General features: G+C 44.7%; 2 protein-coding genes across 2 annotated transcripts in view; one reads left to right on the top strand and one right to left on the bottom strand.

The window, feature by feature from the left end:
* The window catches only part of LOC100118460 (tyrosine decarboxylase), a 486,598-nt gene that overhangs the window by 117,791 nt on the left and 348,317 nt on the right, over positions 1 to 20,490 (bottom strand). The window lies entirely within an intron of this gene.
* LOC100117476 (aromatic-L-amino-acid decarboxylase) overlaps positions 1 to 20,490 on the top strand; it is a 745,226-nt gene that overhangs the window by 572,646 nt on the left and 152,090 nt on the right. The window contains exon 10 of the mRNA XM_031925521.1: positions 5,690 to 5,742. Within this exon, the coding sequence (XP_031781381.1) occupies positions 5,690 to 5,742 (53 nt within the window). The remainder of the gene's footprint in view (positions 1 to 5,689; positions 5,743 to 20,490) is intronic.

Below are 20,490 nucleotides of genomic sequence, written 5' to 3'. Positions count from 1 at the left end.
TTGCGACGGCACGAAACTTTGTCAGAATGACGGCCATGTGTGCCGGCTGTATGCCACCGGCACGAACGAAGGCAAAATGTCGACATTTTGCGGTCACGCCGTGTTGGCACTCATGGCAGCATTATGACGATATTTTAAAGAGCTACATGACGTCATTGTACCTTCGACCCGTGTTCAAAATTTATTATAATTGGGCGCTGTCAGAGTGCTAGCAGAATGCCTGCTGGGAGTGCTGCTCGCTATGACAGCATTCTGTCAGAACGAAATTCCCGCAGAATGCTGGCTTTGTTAGCTGCGAAACTTAGAAAATTTTCAGCCGCACAATTCACGAAAAAGGCTTTTCAATGTATTATATTTTAAGGCTGTTGATTTTGTTAATTTGGGCTATTATTTATCCACCGGACTTTGTTCCTTGCCAATTTTTATTAATTATATTATTATGACTACTCTTTCATGACTACCGAATTTATAGCAGCCTGCCAGTTTCGCGCCTTACACGAAATAAGCGGCGAATATCAATGTTGTTAAACGCGTTAATAATAATTTTGGTGATTGTTTATTACAATAACTTGCAACTTTATTAACATCAACAGCTGCTCGCAGTACATAAGGACACAATTAGCTACGACTTGTAACAAGTGTTCGTTGTCGAGTGGTAAAGTGCCAGCCTGCTAACTGAAAGGTTCAGGGTTCGATCCCCGTTAGGGTTTTAATTTTTTTGTTTTTTCGCTTAATTTAAGTGCCGGCACGATGCTTGCACCGCCAGCAGGGGTACCTGGACGTCACGCGTGGCCCATTCCGTGCAGTCTCAGTGCCGTCATTCGGCCGACATCATGTTATCGGGGAATATACTCGATTTTATCAATAAGAATTCGAATTACGCGCTTATATTCAATCACGTGATCACGTGATTACGGCTTACGTCACACCTCATGCCTAAGGAAAACTAAACTTATCGGTAATAAGTTTAGTTCTATATAAGATTTTTTATTCTTATTTTTTATCGTGCAAATGCATTGCTGTATTTATTTCTAAATTAATTTAATTTAATCCTAAATCACTTTTATGTAAACAATCATCGATTATTTTGGTAGATTTTCGAGATAGTTGTGCTTGTCAAAATACTCATTTCTAATTAAATTTTTCACAGAAAGCGAATCTCCATACGTTAAAAAACAATTATATTTGTATATAATAATTTCATATCATAATAAAATCTGGCCTTATTATTGTATTCTTATCTCTTTTTATTGGTTTTATTTGTTATTATTTAATAAATTACAAATTTTTCCCGGATGAAAATAATCATATGAGAGCTCATATGAGCCATCATATAAGCGATCATATGAGCCATCATATGATTATTTTCAGCCGGGTTACCTTGTGCTAATATTCGAATAATAAAATGCCCTTTCTCTGATTAAAATCTAATCTGTCAGAATTTTATGAAGTCTTATATACTCATACCGTAATCTAAACATCAACAATACATCTGTAATTTATGAAAATGCAATAAATTTTACACAACAAATTGATATTGTCACGTGTAAATTTAAATTTAGATTCATAACTATCATCTTTTCATCATGCATGTAAATCATTCATTTAAGATACAGAATAATATACTCATGAATAATTTGACAAATTTCGATTATCTAAAATCATCATCTTGTCAATCGACGACTCTCTCTCTCTGGAGGCTAAAAAGAGGAAAGGCTGCCGGTCGTACGTGAGAGACGGGAGAATCTATATCCGTTCTGGCGAAGACAATGAACGGGCCACCATCATATCATCTGAAGAAAATCTACAGGCTTTTTTAGCCCGAACATCGACTACAGCCAACACGGACAACACACAAACACACTAAAACAGCTACACATCATCCCACCAAAACCTCCATCTAACACATCCACATCTAAATCACTCGCATCTATTTCCAAAGCGTCTCTGTCTGAAGGCCTACGAGTCTGTCATTTTAATGCGAACTCTCTCACGGGTCACATTGAGATGATCAGATTCTTCTTGTCCACTCGTGCCCCCTTTCACGTAATGGCTGTGACTGAAACCTGGTTAAGTGACAAGATATCATCCATCCCTTCACTGGATGACTACACTCTTTACAGACGGGACAGAAACAGGAACGGTGGAGGTGTGGCCTTCTACATCCATCATTCATTAACAGCTTCTATTATCTCGTCCTCTGATGGTGAATGGTCGGGCAAACCAGGTAAGCCGGAGTACCTGTTCTGTGAAGTCACGGCTAAGGGAATATCACCCATCTTCGTGGGGGTTGTGTATCGCCCTCCTCATTCTCCCTTTATCCAGGGATCTAATTTTATTGACCAACTAACACTTCATATGCATAACTACTCCACGAAGGTCATCATGGGTGATTTCAACGCTGACCAACTTTCCTCGTCTGAAGACGCCAATTTCATCAAGGCGTTTATCGACGAGAACTCCCTTATGTCTGTGCCATTTGGTGCAACTCACCACAGACCGGACTCCGACACCTGGCTAGACCTCTGTTTAATTGATGAGCAGGATAGACTGCTCTCATATTGGAAGACTGACACCCCTTTCATAAACGGACATGACCTGATCACGGCCACACTCGACGTACAGATTCCACGCTACGTACCTACCACATACACCTACAGAAACTATAAAGGAATCTGTGCTGAGAAGCTAAGGGACTTCCTTAGCGCATGTGACTGGTCATCCTTCGCCACGCCATCACTAGACGAATGCATCACTATTCTCAACACTAACATCTCAAACGCCATCAACATTCTCGCCCCATTAAAAACTGTGACTCCCGGACGCAAACGTCACCCGTGGTTCACCGCGGCTCTTCGTGACCTTTTAACTGAAAGGAATAGGCTCTACAGGCGTTTTCGCAGAAGTCGTCTACTTTGGGACCTATATTTTTATAGAGTTGCCAGAGATGACGCCCACAAACGGATTGAGGAAGCTAGGCTGGATTATTATTATTCACGCCTATCAACCCTGACCGACGTTGCAGAGATATGGAGGGAACTACAAAAACTCGGTATTTCTACCTCTAAATCTTCTCCACCTTCTCGGTTCTCTCCAGATGCTCTCAACCATCACTTTAGTTCCATCTCAAATGATCCTCAAGCTCCATCAGTTGAGGAATATCTGCGAACCCTCGAGAGTCTAGACCTCCCTAAACACTTCATCTTTAGGGAAATCACTGAGTCGGACGTGTCTGCTGCAGTATCGCACTTTAATACCCAGGCCAGGGGGAGTGACGGCATCCCACAGGTTGTAATTACTAAAGCATTGCCAATACTCGCTCCTCTACTCTGTCAAATTTTTAACCTGTCATTGAGCGAGGCTTGCTTTCCCTCGGCCTGGAAATCATCGCTCGTAAGAGCATTAAATAAGATCAACTCTCCAACTGCTGTAACAGACTATCGTCCGATCTCTCTACTTTGTTTTCTATCCAAGGCGCTGGAGTGGCTGGTGCACAACCAGATATCTGAATACCTAGAGTCAAGACTCTACCTCGACAACTTCCAAACTGGTTTTCGCACTGGCCACAGCACGCAGTCCGGCTTAATTAAGCTGACTGACGATGTCAGGCTTGGGATGGACAGAAAGAAGGTCACCCTTCTACTTCTTTTTGACTTTAGCAAGGCGTTTGATACGGTGTGTCACGTCAGGCTACTCAGAAAGCTATCCTCTTTCGGCTTTTCTAAGCAGGTTATCCGCTGGCTTGCATCATATCTATCGGGAAGAGAGCAAGCAGTCATTGGTGACAACAATGAAATCTCTGCATTTCTACCACTTAACACCGGTGTTCCACAGGGGTCTGTCTTAGGACCCCTGCTGTTCTCGTTGTACATCAATGACATTGGCTATTGCCTTGATGCAGATATGTCCCATCTCATCTATGCGGATGATCTGCAGATCTACAGCCAATGCCACCTCGAGGAGCTCGACTCCTGCTCTGTCAGGATGAGTGCTAACGCCGAGAGGATTAGTAGCTGGGCTGCTTTGAACAGGCTTAAACTGAATGTTACTAAAACCAAGGCTATTGTCCTGGGTTCCCCCTATTATATAAATGCTTTACCTAATACCGCTAACACCTATATAAATATAGGGGGAGCCCAGGTCAATTTTGAATCATCTGTGCGTAATCTGGGGCTGGTGCTAGACTCCAAGCTCACATGGAAAGAGCACGTTACGCAAATTTGTAAACGTGCTCACTCTTTAATGTATCGCCTCTATTTCTTTCGGAAGAGCACCAGCCTCAGGCTGCGCAAACATCTGGTGCAGGCACTCCTTTTCCCTCTCATTGACTACTGCTCACTTGTTTACTGTGACTTATCACAAGAACTTGACCTAAAACTACAGAGACTTGTCAATACGGGGATCCGCTACATCTATGGTGTAAGGAGGGACGAGCACATCTCCCCTTACAGGCGTGAGCTGCAATGGCTCACCACCGCCGGACGTAGGAAATATTTTATGGCCTGTTTTCTAAGGAAAATTTTCAACACCTCTACACCATCTTATCTAGTTGCCTATTTTGATTTCCACGTCGCGCTCAGGCCTGTGAGGGGTGAGGTGACTCCACTGGACATTCCGCCCTTCAAAACGGAGACACTAAGGAACTCATTTTTCATCAGCGCCTCTTACCTCTGGAATAGCCTGCCATCTCAAATACGTAACACACAATCCATATCTAACTTTAAAATACTAGCGAAAAATTACTTTTTCAATATGGAAAACACTTAAACATCACACAAACATCCACACTTCCACTTTCATCTCATCTCACCTCATATCATTTCATTTCACACTCGTCACTCGTGCTATCACCAAACTCACACACGCCTACACCAAACTCACACACTGAATACCTTATACTTTTTATTTTACTTCTTTATATTGATATATGTACAACATAATGTACAATAATAAAAATTAATTAATCTAATCTAATCTAATCTCTCTCTCTCTCTCTCTCTCTCTCTCTCTCTCTCTCTCTCTCTCTCTCTCTCTCTCTCTCTCTCTCTCTCTCTCTCTCTCTCAAGGGAAAAAGCCATTTTCCTTCCTAGTTGCACAATATACTATTTATCGATGCCAGTTACGAAAGTGTAGATTGTGTGTTTATTAATTATATGAATCCCGCATTGAATTCTTGTGGACTGTGGGGACCGTACGGGGTCTGTAGTAGGACCGTGGCGGAGCTGTAGGGATAAGTATAACCGAAATAACTATATAAAATAGGAAGATAGGCCTTTTGGCCCTACGTCATAATCATACTCTAAATTTTAATTGAATTTTTATGTAAAAATAAAAATTTTAAAACACGGAGTAGCATAATATCTACAGTTGAGCCACGTCTATCCGTGACTTAGGGAGTCCATTATTGCAGTATACATATGGTCCGAGCGGAGTGAACTAACCGCATCGCACCAAAATGATCTACTTAAGGCATAAATACGCGTGACAGCGGATTAAGGCAAACTGTAAAGTTATATACAATACTGGGGACTTAAGTGGTATTACACAGCGTAAATATCACTACATATCTCCATATATCATACACCGCCAGTATAGTCGCATATATCACAATATACTATAAAATGGAATGCCCGTATTTATATTACTTGAGTATAAAATAATTTAACTATTTAAATAAAATTTCTTTCAGACATCGCTTGGGGAGTCATCACAGATTTCTTATCAGAGATTTTGGAATCAAAGGTATTATCATATTGAATAACTATAATTAATAATTCTATTTCATTACGAACTTAAAAAAGGTGTTTTTTTATGGATGAGAACCGAATGGAAAATCAAATTTCATATGCAATGAAAGAAAATAATACACGCAGGGAATTCACACACCCTACTTTATTCCCGAAATGAATTATATGCTATTTATTTTCTTGCCATTTTTCCCGACAAGCGCAAAAAATAGAAGATTGCGAAACTAGAAATAAAACTAAAGTAACTCAAAATCGCTAAAAAATCCCGAGACGGTCACGACTGCTTAAGTCATCATTCAGTGTAAAAACGAAGTAGAAAATGGCCTTTTTATGTACAAGGAAAAGTAATAAAAATTTCGGAATGTAGAATAAATCTGTCTCTTAAAAGTAAAAGTTTCTTTCTTCCGAAGAAATAATTAGCGCAACGCCGTAACATGGTACATATGTGTAATTAGATAGAGTATGCAAGGAAAATAATGTTTTATTCAGTATAAACAATCATTGTGTAACCCTCTTGAAGACAAAATACTGTTTTTTACGCTCGTGAGCAGCAAAATATTTATGCAGTACGCACAGTGGAAGAATATTTTAACAATCATTTTAAACAGACGATTATCTGCAAATTGAGAAAAAAATTTGCCATGCTAGTGTGCAAACGTTGAATATACATAAGTGTGAGATTGTCGCCCTCGCTTGACTTAGGCAATAAACTTTATACTTGTATAGAATTAAATTTATCGCACTTGTATATACTTGTATGTGCTTTGCAGATTTGAGGAACGCAAACTTATACATTTAAACTAAGATTTTTATCATCATCTTCAAAATGTCATAAATTGGTTTAGTAGATTAAGTAATGAAATTATTGTTTGGTTTATGATTATTTTAGTTTGTGTAACAATATTTTTATTTTTAAACCTCAAAAACTAGAATTCTTTATTTTTAATGATACTCATCTTTTTAAGAACGATATTGTCTCAAACTGTTACATACACAAAACATGTAAAATATTTGTTAAAGTTTAGCGTACCTTTTAGAAATTATATAGGTAAAAACCATTGTTACGTTCTCGATCAGTAAAGGACGAGCACTATTAGAATAGAATATGGTTATTTTATTTAGTGGAAATATGGACGCATGTTTCTTAGTTATGGCTAAGTTTTATTTGTCAGTGTTTAATCGTAACCTGTGATCTTTAAAGAACAGCAAGGAGCGACTGAGAGGAATATGCCTCAAATTAAATTTAAAATTGGCGACAAAGTGCTTTACCTACTCTCAACGATGGTTTTTTGTTACCTGTTTGTCCTCTTAATAAATAGCCTCTGGATCTTAAGAGTTAGTAAATTAACAACAGAGATTAAGAAATCGCCGACTGACTTCCAAATTGAACCTGGAGCCAAGGTAGCAAAGTTCTTCGTAATGAAGTTTTAATCAGATTCGATTACACGACTCAATTTTTAAAGTGAATACTCCTATAGCCTCAGTAAGTACACATTTTTACCGGGGAATTAACCGAGAAAAAAGCGAACGTCACGTAAAAAGCGAATAAAAGCAGGGGAAGATCCCCCCTTTCTCTCTCTTCCATCCACCGCGCTCTTCTTCTCTTTTTCTTTCTCCCCTCCATCGCGATCTCTTCGCTGCGTGGCTTTCCGGAAAAACAACTTACGTCACATTTTCATGTTTTTGAGGAATTGCGATTTTAATGTTTAAATTGATAGTAAGATAGTGGCATACGAATTAGGGCGCAGTACTGCGTTTATATAGTGCATCATGAACTACCTTTTAAATTATTATACTAGGCACAGCAGATAGGCGGTTGTCTTTTTATGGCGCAGGAATTACACTAAGTTAATTCGTTACGCCGGGAACACATTTTCCATACTGTCTTAAACATTTTCTTGTTGGGACATTTTCATCAAATTTGACATCCAAAAATGTATTCGACACAGCTAATGTCAACTTTATAACGGGGTTCTTTAGCCCGTGTATAACAAATCAGTGGCGTATTTACTGATCAGTCGTATTGCGAGAGGAGAAAAGGCAGGAGCTCGTTGCACGCTTCTTGTAGGCTGTACGAAGCCTGGCCCGTAGCGCAGTATGCTGTACGTGTTTGAGCACGTAAGCCCGCGGAGGCGTCGTGAGTCTATGCTGAGCAGCTTAACAAATAACGAAGAAGAAATAACAAAAAGCAAGTTGAAATCAGAGTTAGCTTTATGTAACGCAAAGCAGGGTACAAATGCAGCGCAAGGCGAGAGAGAGAGACGAAGCAGGGCCTGATGCAGAGATAGAGAGAGAGAGAATAGCAATCAAGCGGGTACTTACATTCGCCCGCGTGTAGGTTCGCAAGGATGCCTCATTGCTCGACTGGAGTGGTGCAAAGCGGATGACCGTGGCCCACGCTAAGCAGCAAGGGAGATGGTAATACATTTGAGATTTTGGGTAGTAATATTATTTATTTGTTCGATATTTATAACTGTAAGAGTCACTAACTCGCGGACCTTGATTGGCACGATTTCGCAAAAGTAACAATAAATGCGGGGTGCGATCGCGCGACCCCTAGTCACAATAATTTACTCACACTTGCAATCACTCATTCACTCGCTCATACACTCAAGGCTTTCCTTCGCTCGAATCCTTTTTTCTTATAATTTTTTCGCCGCGCGGCTTACTTTTATTGGCCTTCTCTCGTCATGAAGTGCTCTGCCGTGTTAGGGGATGTTCCCTTTCTCGATCTGTGCAGCGTTTTGATGCTCGGAGCCGGGAGGTCACCTTCGTTCCGCTGGTAATTTTCCATAGCGTTGCGTTGATTTTTCCTCTCCCTGAATCAGAGATATGGCGTACTGTCGCGTCCGACCTTCCTCTCCCTCAGCCTCCACGCTCCCAATCGTCTGCAGCCCAACAAAAAAACTGGGTAGTCTTTGATTAGATTATCGGCGGCTATACATTATCAATCTCAAACTTTCGACAACTTTACCCTTTCGGGGTTGCGCCTACGCTCGTCGGCAGATACACAATATGCGCAGGAGCCTTCTTATCGCTTGGTCTCCTCGCCTCTATCTGATCGCACACGATCTCGTCAGCTCATCACCTCGCCTCACTCACACTCTCTTATCCATACTCTTACGCATTTACCCTCCTTCACGCTCGCCAAATCATAATTTCGCGACTCATACTCGCGCGGGATTTTTGAATTTTATTTTCGCCACTCGATCAATCCGTTACAAGATGCCTTGTGGCCTTGAGTGTGTGGCTGGGTGCAAAGGGAAGACGAGCGGCAATCACTGCACAGCTCGTGACCGATACGCGGAGTTGACTCTCACTAGGAATGGCAGTACCCGGCGACACACCAAGAACACGCTTTCGTTGCAGCTACTGTTCCGGATGTAACCGAGGGCTACTAGGGATAATAGCAAGTGCGGCATATTTATTCTTTATTCATATTATATTCTACCTATTAGTAGTTTTAGCGAACGTTTCTCCGTCATTTGGCTCTCATATGCACGAATCGACAAGCCGATTCGTCGCTTTAGGCCAATACGGTTAGGAGTGGTTTTATAATCATTCCAAGACTGCCACAACCTTAGTAGGGAGTTTACTCCACAGATTTTGAAGGTCACTTTCAGTGCGTAGAGGCTAAAGGACCGATCTGTGACTGCCAGGCCAGAGAGTCGAGTAGCGAGAGGCGTTCGCGCAGGTACATGACTAGGTGTGTATAGCTATAGTAGTATATACGGTAGTCCTCGGGAAAGAGTCTTTGTTTTAGCGGGCCCGAGTTTTCGGCGGCGTTAAATGAGTAGAGCGTCCGTTCTCGGCGACAACTTGTGAGAGAAGGTCCACACCAGGGCTTGATCGTTAGGAGATTTCAATAAAGTCATAATATCTGATCAACAATGATATCACATTTTATTTTTGAACCATAATATAGTCTTGTCCCATACAGCTACGATCCTCCGGTATTCGCACGCGCGCAATGTACAAAGTTCAGCGGTTTTACAAAAGCTCGACTATCGGTTCGACGGTCGGTAGCTAAGTCCCGTAGCGCGGAACGCGGCAGCAATGCAGCGCGGACTTTTTCCCACTCTCTCTCTCTCGCACTCGCTCTTGGCGACACACTCACACACGCGCGCGTCTCTCTCTCTGTGTTTTTGCTACCTAGGCATTTTGCTCTCTCACTTACCTTGCAGCTGAAATCATGTATGAAATAATACATAGACATATTTATATATTTATAATGTATTGAGGGAGAGAGACATAACGAGTGTACGATAGTCAACTCGTTATATGCCAACCCCCAGACGTTGGTAACACGGGGTACCAACTCGATCAACTAGTCTCTCTCAATTAAAGGGACATGAGAGATTATATTTTGAAAAATAGAAAAATATTGATTTATTGAACATCTAAGCTAAGGGATAATAAAGTACTAGATTTGTTTAAGAGCTATTAGTCTCTTCGTCTCTCTTGTCTAAATAAAGGAAAACATAACAAAATAAACGAGAGTGAAAGGCGTCAGTGCCGTATAATGATTATTATGCCTCATAACAGCGAGCGAATAACAAAAAAAAAAATGTATAATGAGATCAGTCTTCTGATTCTATATGCTGCGAAGCTTGACGAGAGGTGCAATAGACTTCCGTGTAGATGCTCTTAGTAGCAGTAGCGCTAATACTCTCCGGTGCAGGAAGTAGTTAGCGCCGTTCTTCGTCCTTGAGAGATTGCATATTCGGTAATATCTGACATATCGAAGATTTTGACGAGGGCCTTCCATCGGATCGCAAGGCTCCTTAGCGTTTTTGTAGATCATGGCCATTGGCCCAGGATCTCTTGGGGGCAGCTCGCTGGTGTGTTATGCCCTTGACATGCTGGCCTGTTGAACCTCGAGGTCGTGTAGCTGCTCCCAAATTTCTTCGAGCTCGTAAAGCTGTTTCAGCTGCTTCAACTTCAGGGCCTTGTTCTTCTCCTCTTGCTTCTGTTTCTCTTGCCACTGGGCTTCTGCCTTATCGAGGTGTTCCTGTAGAACAACGGCCTTCTGGACCTTATCCAGAAAGTCCAACGGTAGCAGCGCTCTTTTCCTAATGTCCTCCCGCTGAGCAAAGGCAAGCACCTCCTTGTATGCTTCTTTTTCCTTGCGGGCGGCCTCTTGGCGAGCTTGACGGCAGGCAAGTGCGTTGGCTTCGAGCTGAGCATACTTTTCTTGCGGCGTTGAAATGTCCTTGCAGTCGGCTGGCGTTGGCGCTGTGCCTGGAGGTGGACATGGCCGGGCCGTCGCTCCTTTTCCTGTAGGTTCTGGAGGGCTCGGCGGCGTTGCTGCTGAAGCTAAGGGTTTAACCTTCTCGGGAAGCAACTCCGGCTGCGAAACTTCGATGCCTTGGGGCTTTTCTGTTGAAGTCCCTAGCAGCTCTTCTATGCGGGACTCCTCTCGGCCTAGGTGCAGAGCGGGCGGGATTACTGCTTGCTGATCCAGCGAGGATTCCGTGGTAGTCCTGACGGCTTCTCCTAGAGACCGCAGGAGATCCGACGACGGGATTAGCTCACCCAGTTTTAGCGGAATCTCACTGGCTTGCGCGGTGATTAGCTGCCCCACTAGCCGGCTAATTCACCGCAGAAGCTCCTCCAACATCTCGATGACCGCCGTGGATTTCTTGGCGGGCAGCATGTTCCTATAATAGAGGTCATAAGATCTGTTGGGGTTGGGTTCCTGGCTATAGGTTTAAGCGTGACAAAAAAAAAAAAAAAAAAAGAAAAATTCAAGCAGAAAAAAATGGCGTAAATTAATAAAGCAGTAAGAGCAAGCAAAGGGTGGTAGAAAGAAGAAAAGAAATTTTAGTTCTGCCTGTCTCGGGGACGCAGACGCCGAGGCGGCGTTGCAGTCGGCGCAGGCGCTTTCTTTTTAGAACCTCAGGATCTGCCCCTGCGCTACGGTACTACCGAAGTCAGAATTTGTGGCGCAAAGCCCGCAGTCGCTTCTGTCGACGGTGCAGGTTAAGAGGTTCTTGGGTGAAATCGGGGATTCTGGTGATGTGCTGTCTGAATCTTGCGATTCTGGTGCGTCCTCTGGGAACTGCTCTTCGTCGTGGCATGGCTTTAAATCGCATACGGCTACTTTGCCTATATATCTGAAGCTTATAGGAGTTCATTCTAATGCGAGCCGTGACAATAAAGAGACCCGCGTACTTAGGGCTGAGCTTTGCAGCGATAGCTTGAGCAGCAGAAGAAAGAATGCGATTCCTTGCCCACCCCTTTTCGCCGAACTTATATTCTATGTTATATATACCTTATATTCGCGGTATTTCGCGTTATAGTACTTTTCCTGCCGTTCTTGGGCGGCTCTTGATATTTCAAGGTCATTAGCCCGAAAATCATCTAATCTTTTTATGCGAGCCTGCCAATTATCACGTGCCGCTTCTTCTAAGCTTTGCCTGGCAGCCGGCTCTATTTCCCTTCGCGTCGTGCACGGTAGCTCGGGATTTCTTCCGTAATTAAGGAAGGCTGGACTAGAGCGAGTCGCTTCGTGAATAGCGGTATTGTACGTGAACGCAAACTCTGGTATGTGCTCGTCCCAAGTGGTGTGCTTGGTTTCAATGAACGCAGCGATTATGGTTTTTATTGTGCGATTTACTTGCTCGGTCGGGTTTGATTCCGGCGAATAAGGGGTGCACGTGCCGCGGTACACTCCATGTGCTTCCAAAAAACTGTCGACTTGTCCTTGAAAGGAGATGCATTTAATCCATCTCGTAAATAAATCAATGAAAATTATTAAATGTGTATGTCCTTGGGTTGATCTGGAGAAAGGTCCCATAGTGTCACCCGCGACTATCTTCCAAGGGCATGAACAATATGCTTGCCCATTAGTCCTGCAAGAGCAAGTTGCTCAACTTTGACTTGCTGGCAAACTTGGCAATTTCGTACAAAATGAGCTGTATCTTTGTATAAATTCGGCCAGTAGTACCGGAGTGCTACTCTTTGATAAGTCTTAAATCTCCCTAGATGTCCGGAGATAGGCTCATCGTAGCACTCTGCAAGGATCCGCTCGCACTGTTCGCAAGGTACTACGAGCTTCCAAGCATCTTCATCTTGTCCCAATAAGTCGTCTACTGTCGGGTCGGGGCGATAATGATAAAGTTGTCCGCCGGTGATCTTCCAAAAAGGACGTGCCGTGGGGTCTTCGACGATCTGCTTCGCCTTTTTTAGGTACCATGGATCTTTCATAGACTCATCCACGGAGAGTGATGCTATCGCAGCTGTTTCGTCTTCGTCGGTCTCGTATATACGAGAAAGCCCGTCAGGAACGACGTTGTCCTTGCCTTTGCGGTGCACGATGTCAAAGTCATAGGACTGTAGGCGCAGAGACCAACGGCCTAATTTTCCATGTATATGTTTTAAGTTTTGGAGCCACACTAGGCTATGGTGATCTGTCACTACAGTAAAGTGGTACTACAGTAAGGTGGCCTTCGATGTAAGGTCTGAATTTTTCGATAGACCAGATTACGCTGAGACATTCTCGCTCTGTCACCGATAGCCTTCGCTCCGTAGCTGACAGAATGCGGCTCGCAAAACAGAGCCCTGTATCGCTGGCATCACATTCAACAATAAACGGAGCGCTGAAGTCAGGTCTTGCTAAAACTGGGGCAGTCGCAATTAAAGCTTTTACTTGTTTAAAAGCTGGCCAGTGTTCGTCTTTCTATTCGTATTTAACATTTTTACGGGTAAACGCAGTGAGCGGTTCACATAGCGTGGCAAAATTTTCTAAAAAATTTCGATACCATGAGGCCATCCCGAGAAATCTACGCAGTTGCTTGAGATTCTTGGGGGCCGGGTACTCTACAATAGGTTGGACTTGTTCGGGATCAGGGCGGCAGCAGTAGTGATTCACGAGCACGCCAAAGTAGTGCACTTCGGACATGAAAATTTTAGACTTCTTGCGGTTTATTGTCAGACCAGCTTCGTTTATCCGTTTCAGGATTAGAGTAAGCTACTTGATTTAATCTGAGAAAGTATCAGTCGCAATGATAATATCGGCTAAATATGCGAAAGCAAATGGCTCCATTTCCGGAGTGATCAATTTGTCGGCCAGCATATGTAAAGTAGCCGGTCCACCTACCAGGCCGTACGGCATTCTGACGAATTCGAATAAGCCACGTCCAGATACAGTGAAAGCTGTAAACGGGATAGATTGCTCGGTAAGAGGTATCTGCAAAAATGCTCCGGAGCAATCTAGCGCGGTTATATATCTCACGTGCTGTATTTTCCGCAATATCATATCCATAGAAGCGGGTACGCAGCTATTTTTGATACAGCATTGACTTTTCGGTAGTCGACGCAGAATCGAAAGCTGCCGTTGGACTTATCGTACCATAACTACCGGACTTGACTAATTACACTAAGATCTCCGAATTATTCCCGCACGGAGCATCTTGTACAATTGCTTGTGCATTTCGTCCTCTAAAATCTTTGAAACAGGGTAATACCGCTGTTTAATGGGGCGAGCACTGCTGACGTCAATGTCGTGATATATCCATCCTGTGAAGCCTAGCTGTTCACAGGAGGGGTCTGGTAGCAGTTCTTGCATAAGATCGTCAATTTCTAAGCGCTGTTCCTCGGTAATCGCTTCGATTCCAAGATAGGCAAGCGATAAAAGCTTTCAGCACGTGCAGACGAGAGGGCGGCCGGCACCTCTACGTCTGTGCCTTTGAGATGCAGCTTATTTGCTACGGGATCGAGCATCGCCGAAAAAGTGCGAACAAAGTCTGCACCCAAGGTGCATTCCATATCAACTTCGCTCAAAATAAAAACGTCGATCAAATGCGTTATTCCTTCTACTGTAAAGGGTAAATTGACACTACCGATTATAGGAACGTAATGACCGTCGACTGCTGTAGCTCCGGGGCCCACATGGGGTCGGACGCGCCTATTTAGTGAAGCCACGAGAATATGCCTATGGGGCCGAGGACGGTGCGCGAGGCTCCGGTGTCGTAGAGTCCTCTGAATTTATATTGGCCAACCTCCATCGCCAGCCATTACCGTGGGTCTCTACTAAAGTGCTGGAAACAGTACCTACATCGCAAGAAGACTCCACATCGGTTGAGTTACTCATTGCTAGCGGTGAGTCGCTCGCCGTGCCGTGCAGTATTTGCACTACTCCTGTTACGCTTGTAGTGTTGAAGGTCCGCGGGTTCTCTAGAGCGGTAAGCACCTTGTCTACTCGTTCTCTTTCTCGTTTTTTGACGGCTCTGAGAAGGAGCAGTCCGGACATGTGAACTCCGTATAGCCAGGCCAGCTGCAATTCCAGCAAAGAATTTTGTCGCCATCTGGACTACTGGTTTGCCTTTATTTTTCTCAGACTTGGGAGTAATCGCATCAGTACGACTTCCTCCTTGCTGCTAGCAGTTTCTTCCGCGTCTTCTTCCGCGACTTCGGCCGCCACCATGGATTGACGCTTGGTTGGAGTTTCGGCAATCTGCTCCCTACAAGGATGTATTATTTTCAGAGGAGTTCTTTCCTGAACCGGATGCTTTGAAGCTGGGTGGGCCAGACTGTTGAGTTTTCTTCTGGAAAAACTTCTCAAAGCGCTTTTCTAGATCCGCTTCAGTCAGTCGCGTGGCCTTAGAGGCATACTCTGGTCTGCTGGAGGCGGCGGCCTCCACTGGCCGTCTTCGCCGTCTTCTGTCTCTTGAGCTTTGTCGAGAAACTCTTGGATATTAGTTTGTCTGCCCTTGTAAATCTTAATTTTCTTTTTGAGCTTCGGGGGCATATTGTCGATGACTAAATTAACTTGGTCTTGCAGGTCCCATGGCTGGTCAAATCGGCTTAGAACGGTGAGAAGAGAGACGATGTAATCTCTCACAGGCTCGCTCTCCCCTTTCGTGCGTAAGTGGGCCTCGACCACTAGGTTCCGCTTATTCCTTATTGTCCTGCTGTAATTATTGAGGGATGGCCTTTTGAAATCTTGGTACGTTTGCCACGAAGGCCTTGAAGTACGGTACCAGAATAGCGCAGGCTTCTCAAACATAGGGACCATGGAGTCTAAAAGCTCCTCGTCGGGAATATTATCCAAGCGTCTATTCTCCTGGACTTGATCCAAAAATTCTTCAATACTCACTCCTTTGTCGCCCGAGAAATTTAACTTCCACTCTCAAACGGTTTTACCGAGGTTCTTGGTTCTCGGACGGGAGGTGTCCGAGGTATTCTTGGTGCTGCTTGGCGCAACTTCTGTAGCATGATAAGTCGCATGGGGATTAAACTGCGAGAGCGTATGATTAGTCGCCTGAGGCCAAACCCCCTTTCCCAGCTCGAGCGTGTGGGCTGACTAGAAGCAGTCGGGGTGGGCAGAAAGATATTGCGATGCTGCTGAGCGCTCATGCAGGAGGACCTAGGGAAAGGTGCGTGTGCTGCTATCGGAGCACTCGAGCAATAGGCCTTAACCGTGGAGTGACATATTTGAGCGTGTGTGCTTAGAGGTTTTGTTTCGTTTAAATTTAATTTACTCTTTTGACTGGAGATATCGTGCGACGCTGTGCCTCCCAACACAGGTGCGCAACACCTAGAGCCTCGCATGCACTAGGATTTGACCGCGATCATCACGTTTGGGAGAACGCTAGGGAGAGGGCAAAATGATCACACACAATGGTTAAGTTTTATTGCACATGTATTTCGCCCAGCCCTTCCCTACAACACGGTGGCTGTAGTGCCTCCCGCGCACAGTTTAGCCACGCAGGGCTTACGCTGGGACGCTCAAACACGAGCCACGCTCGTGCAGCAGACGGCTGGCCACAGGCCCAGGTCCAGTCCGCTGACGGCTGACTCTCTCTCTCTCTCTCTTTCTCGCGCGCGCGCGGGCTATGCCTCCCGCTTGTGGCAAGCCCGACCTGCTGCAGCCGCGCAGCTATAGGGTTTTCTCTTGTGCTGTCTCTATTTCACGCACACGCGTCTCCTCGCACTGTTCTCTCTCTCTCTCTCTCTCTCTCTCTCTCTCTCTCTCTCTCTCTCTCGCGTGCGCTGGCCAGACGCCTCGCGCAGAAGACGTCTTGGTGTGCGCCCGCACTGCACACCAACACCCTGGTCTCTCGAGTTCTCTCTCTCTAGTGTGCCCGCACGACACTCGCCACACTCTCGGATCTCTCTCTCTCTCTCTCTCTCTCTCTCTCTATCTCTAATACTTTCTTACTCGCTCTCTCCCTGGTGGACGTCCGTCGGTGCTCCCGCCGGCACCTCCCTGACTCTCGTGGTCCTGGTGACGGCTAGCTTCCTCGGCTCTCCTACGCCAAGGCTGCTGGTTGCTCTGGTCCTCCGGACGATGATGGCGGACTGGCTAGCTTCCTTCCTCTCGTGCGGATGGTCGCTGGCTCGTCCGGGCGTCGGCACTTGCTCGTGCCAACGCGCTGCACCTATGACTCTCTCACACTCTCGCACAACCTCGGGAGACTCTCCCAATTCTCCTCGTAACAGAGGAGGCCACGTATCTCTCTCGCACGTCGTCGTACTCCGTCGACAGTCGTGAGAGAACTCCCCGAGTTCCCGCTCGTTCTCGCGCTCACTCTCCACTCGCGCTCGTTGGGCCCGCGCATCTTCCTCGCGCCTGATTGGCTGGCAGTCCGCGCGGATAGCGAGTCGCACATCGGCGCCCGCTGATTGGCTCGCGACATGCGGAGGACCAATCAGCGCGCGCGCCGTCGAGGCTCACTCTCGCGCCAACGATGCTCACTCTCGCGCTAACGTGGACGGTTAGCCGGCCCGTTCCTCGAACTCGAGGTCAGGCTGGCACCGACAACAACAATCCAACTCGCTTGTTTCTTCCGCGCACTCAGAGCTTGGCCGCATCGAACGAGATTCCTCGTATCGACGCGGCTGCGACGTTTGCAACGTCGCAATCGTAGTAATTTAAATCGAACATATCTTGGAATTGAACACTTTCCGCACTGCGGTTTACTTTATTACGTACTGGGTCCTCCACCGCTTGTTTTTGTGCATAACATACTACAATCTGCAATTGCTGATGCATATCTTTAGTCACTTTTTCTAGGTCGACGATTTTGGATGATAGACTGTTGACTGTTTCTACTTGTTCTAAAATGTAGTTATTCATTTCTAATTGATTCTTCTGCAGTTCGCGTTTGGATATCCAAGCTCTCTGTAATTCTATAGCTATCGCAAACGAGATGAATTGAACGTCACTATTCGGCAAAACTGTTCGAACTGGATTCTTAATATCCATATTCTGACTTGAACTCGCTATGTTCTGCGGCGTTGTGGACGCTATCGTAGTTTGCGCGCCGATTCCTCAGCGTGCGCCTGTAGGCGCCGTTGTATTTGTAGTCTCTAGTACTGTAGTAGAGAAGTGCGAAGGCCCAACGTTATTAGTTGCGATTGTATTAAGCAACGTCGGCACCTTTGGCGTTTCGAAGTTTATGAGGTCTGCTTCTATATGCCTCTGTGGTCTCGAGTCGACAGTCATTGTAAGTGACATGTCTTGCTCCTTTTGGCAACCATGTGGCAAGCTTGACGGAAACTGTATATTTTCGTGCAGGCTATCCTCCAGTGCTTCTTCAGCATCAATTAATGTAAGGATATCGTTCCTTAAATCTTCTGGGAAAGCTGTCGATTGTATAAATGTGACGCATAATTCGTCTCGTCTAGCTGCATCTTCTTCTAGATTGCTTTCTTGGACAAAATTTTCGGCCGTATAGTTGCCGTGCAGTCTTCTTAATAATCTATTCGCTCGCTCAAATAACGTACCGTTCGTATGTAACTCTCTCTCTCTCTCTCTCTCTCTATATATATATATATATATATATATATATATATATATATATATATATATATATATATATATATATATATATATATATATATATATGTGTGTATGTATGGCGAGCTCTGGGAAAGGTAGAGAGTCAGGAGCGAAATAACAAAGAGCAAGTTAAAATTAAAGTAACCTTTATGTAACGCAAAGCAGGGTACAAATGCAGCGCAAGGCAAGAGAAAGACGAAGCAGGGCCTAATGCAGAGAGAGAGAGAGATTAGATTAAGATTAGATTAAATAAGTTTTATTTCTGTACATTGTGTTGTACAATTCAAAATAACAGTATAAAGTAAAACAAGTTATAATTTGTGTGTGTGTGTGGGAGATGATATATATAGAGTGAATGTGAAATTATATATATATATATATATATATATATATATAGAGTGGAGGAGTGTAAGTGTTTGTGAGATGATTATGCGTTTTCAAGTGCATACAAATATTCTTTAGCTAATTGTTTGAAGTGTGACATGGATTTAGTGTTGCGAAAGCGTGATGTTAGCGAGTTCCAGAGGTATGAGGCGCTTATATGGAATGAATCTTTCAGCGTCTCCGTCTTGAAAGTCGGGATGTCCAGAGGCGTCACCTCCCCCCTCACAGGCCTGTGCGCGACGTGAAAGCCAAAAAAGGCCAAGATGTAAGAAGGCACAGCTGTGTTAAACAGTTTTCATAGAAAACAGGCTGCAAAGTACTTTCTACGTCCGGCAGTTGTAAGCCATTGCAATTCACGCCTATAGGGGGAGATGTGCTCGTCCCTCCTTACATCATAGATGTATCGAATTCCCGTGTTTACGAGTCTCTGGAGTTTTGTGTCAAGTTCTTGGGTCAGGTCACAGTATACCAATGAGCAATAGTCGATGATTGGAAATAGGAGTGCTTGCACGAGATGTTTACGCAACCTGAGATTGGTACTTTTCCTGAAAAAGTAAAGCCTATACATTAATGAGTGAGCACGTTTGCATAGTTTTGTAACGTGCTCTTTCCACGTTAGTTTGGAGTCAAGCACCAACCCCAGATTGCGCACGGATGATTCATAGTCGACCTGGGCTCCCCTATGTTGATGTAGGTGTTAGCAACAGTTGGTAAAGCATTAATATAGTAGGGGGAGCCCAGGACGATTGCCTTAGTTTTCGGGACATTAAGTTTAAGGTGATTTTGTGCAGCCCAGCCCATTATCCTTTCGGCATTAGCTCTCATCTTGTCAAAACAAGAATCGAGCTCCTCAAGGTGGCATTTGCTGTATATTTGCAAGTCATCCGCATAGATTAGATGGGACACATCTGAATCCAGGCAAAAACCAATGTCATTGATGTACAACGCGAACAGCAGGGGACCTAGAACCGATCTCTGCGGGACACCGGTGTTCAGGGGCCGGAAGGTGGAGAGCTCGTCGTTGTCACCGGTGCGGAAGCCTCTTTGTAGGTTGTCAATGAGTAGTCTTGATTCAAGACATTCCGAGACTTACCTGTGCACCAGCCACTCCAGCGCCTTTGATAAAAAACAGAGGAGAGAAATTGGACGGTAGTCAGTCAGGGCTGTTGGTGAACTGACCTTCTTCAGTGCTCGCACTAGCGACATCTTCCAGGCAGAGGGGAATCGTGACTCGCTCAATGACAGATTGAAAATCCGACATAGTAAAGGAGCGAGTACGGACAGTGCCTTTGAAATTACAACCTGTGGGATGTCATCGTTGCCTCTGGCCTGCGTGTGGATGTGCGACACAGCAGCCAAAACATTCGATTCTGTAATAACCTTGAAGTTGAAATGCTCAGGGAAACCTAGACTCTCGAGGGTACGCAGAAAAACCTCAACTGCAGGAGCCAGTGGATCATTGGAGATGGAACTAAAGTGTTTGTTGAGGTCATCTGTAGAGAAGCGAGAAGGTGATGGTGCTTTATAGGTGGTGATTCCAAGGTTCTCAAGCTCTTTCCAGATCTCAGCGTC

This window comes from Nasonia vitripennis, assembly GCF_009193385.2.
Source record: "Nasonia vitripennis strain AsymCx chromosome 2 unlocalized genomic scaffold, Nvit_psr_1.1 chr2_random0010, whole genome shotgun sequence".
In the NCBI taxonomy this organism is placed as follows: Eukaryota; Metazoa; Arthropoda; class Insecta; order Hymenoptera; family Pteromalidae; genus Nasonia; species Nasonia vitripennis.
Note: the sequence above shows the minus strand (reverse complement) of the source record. Positions and strands in the feature narration are given on the sequence as shown.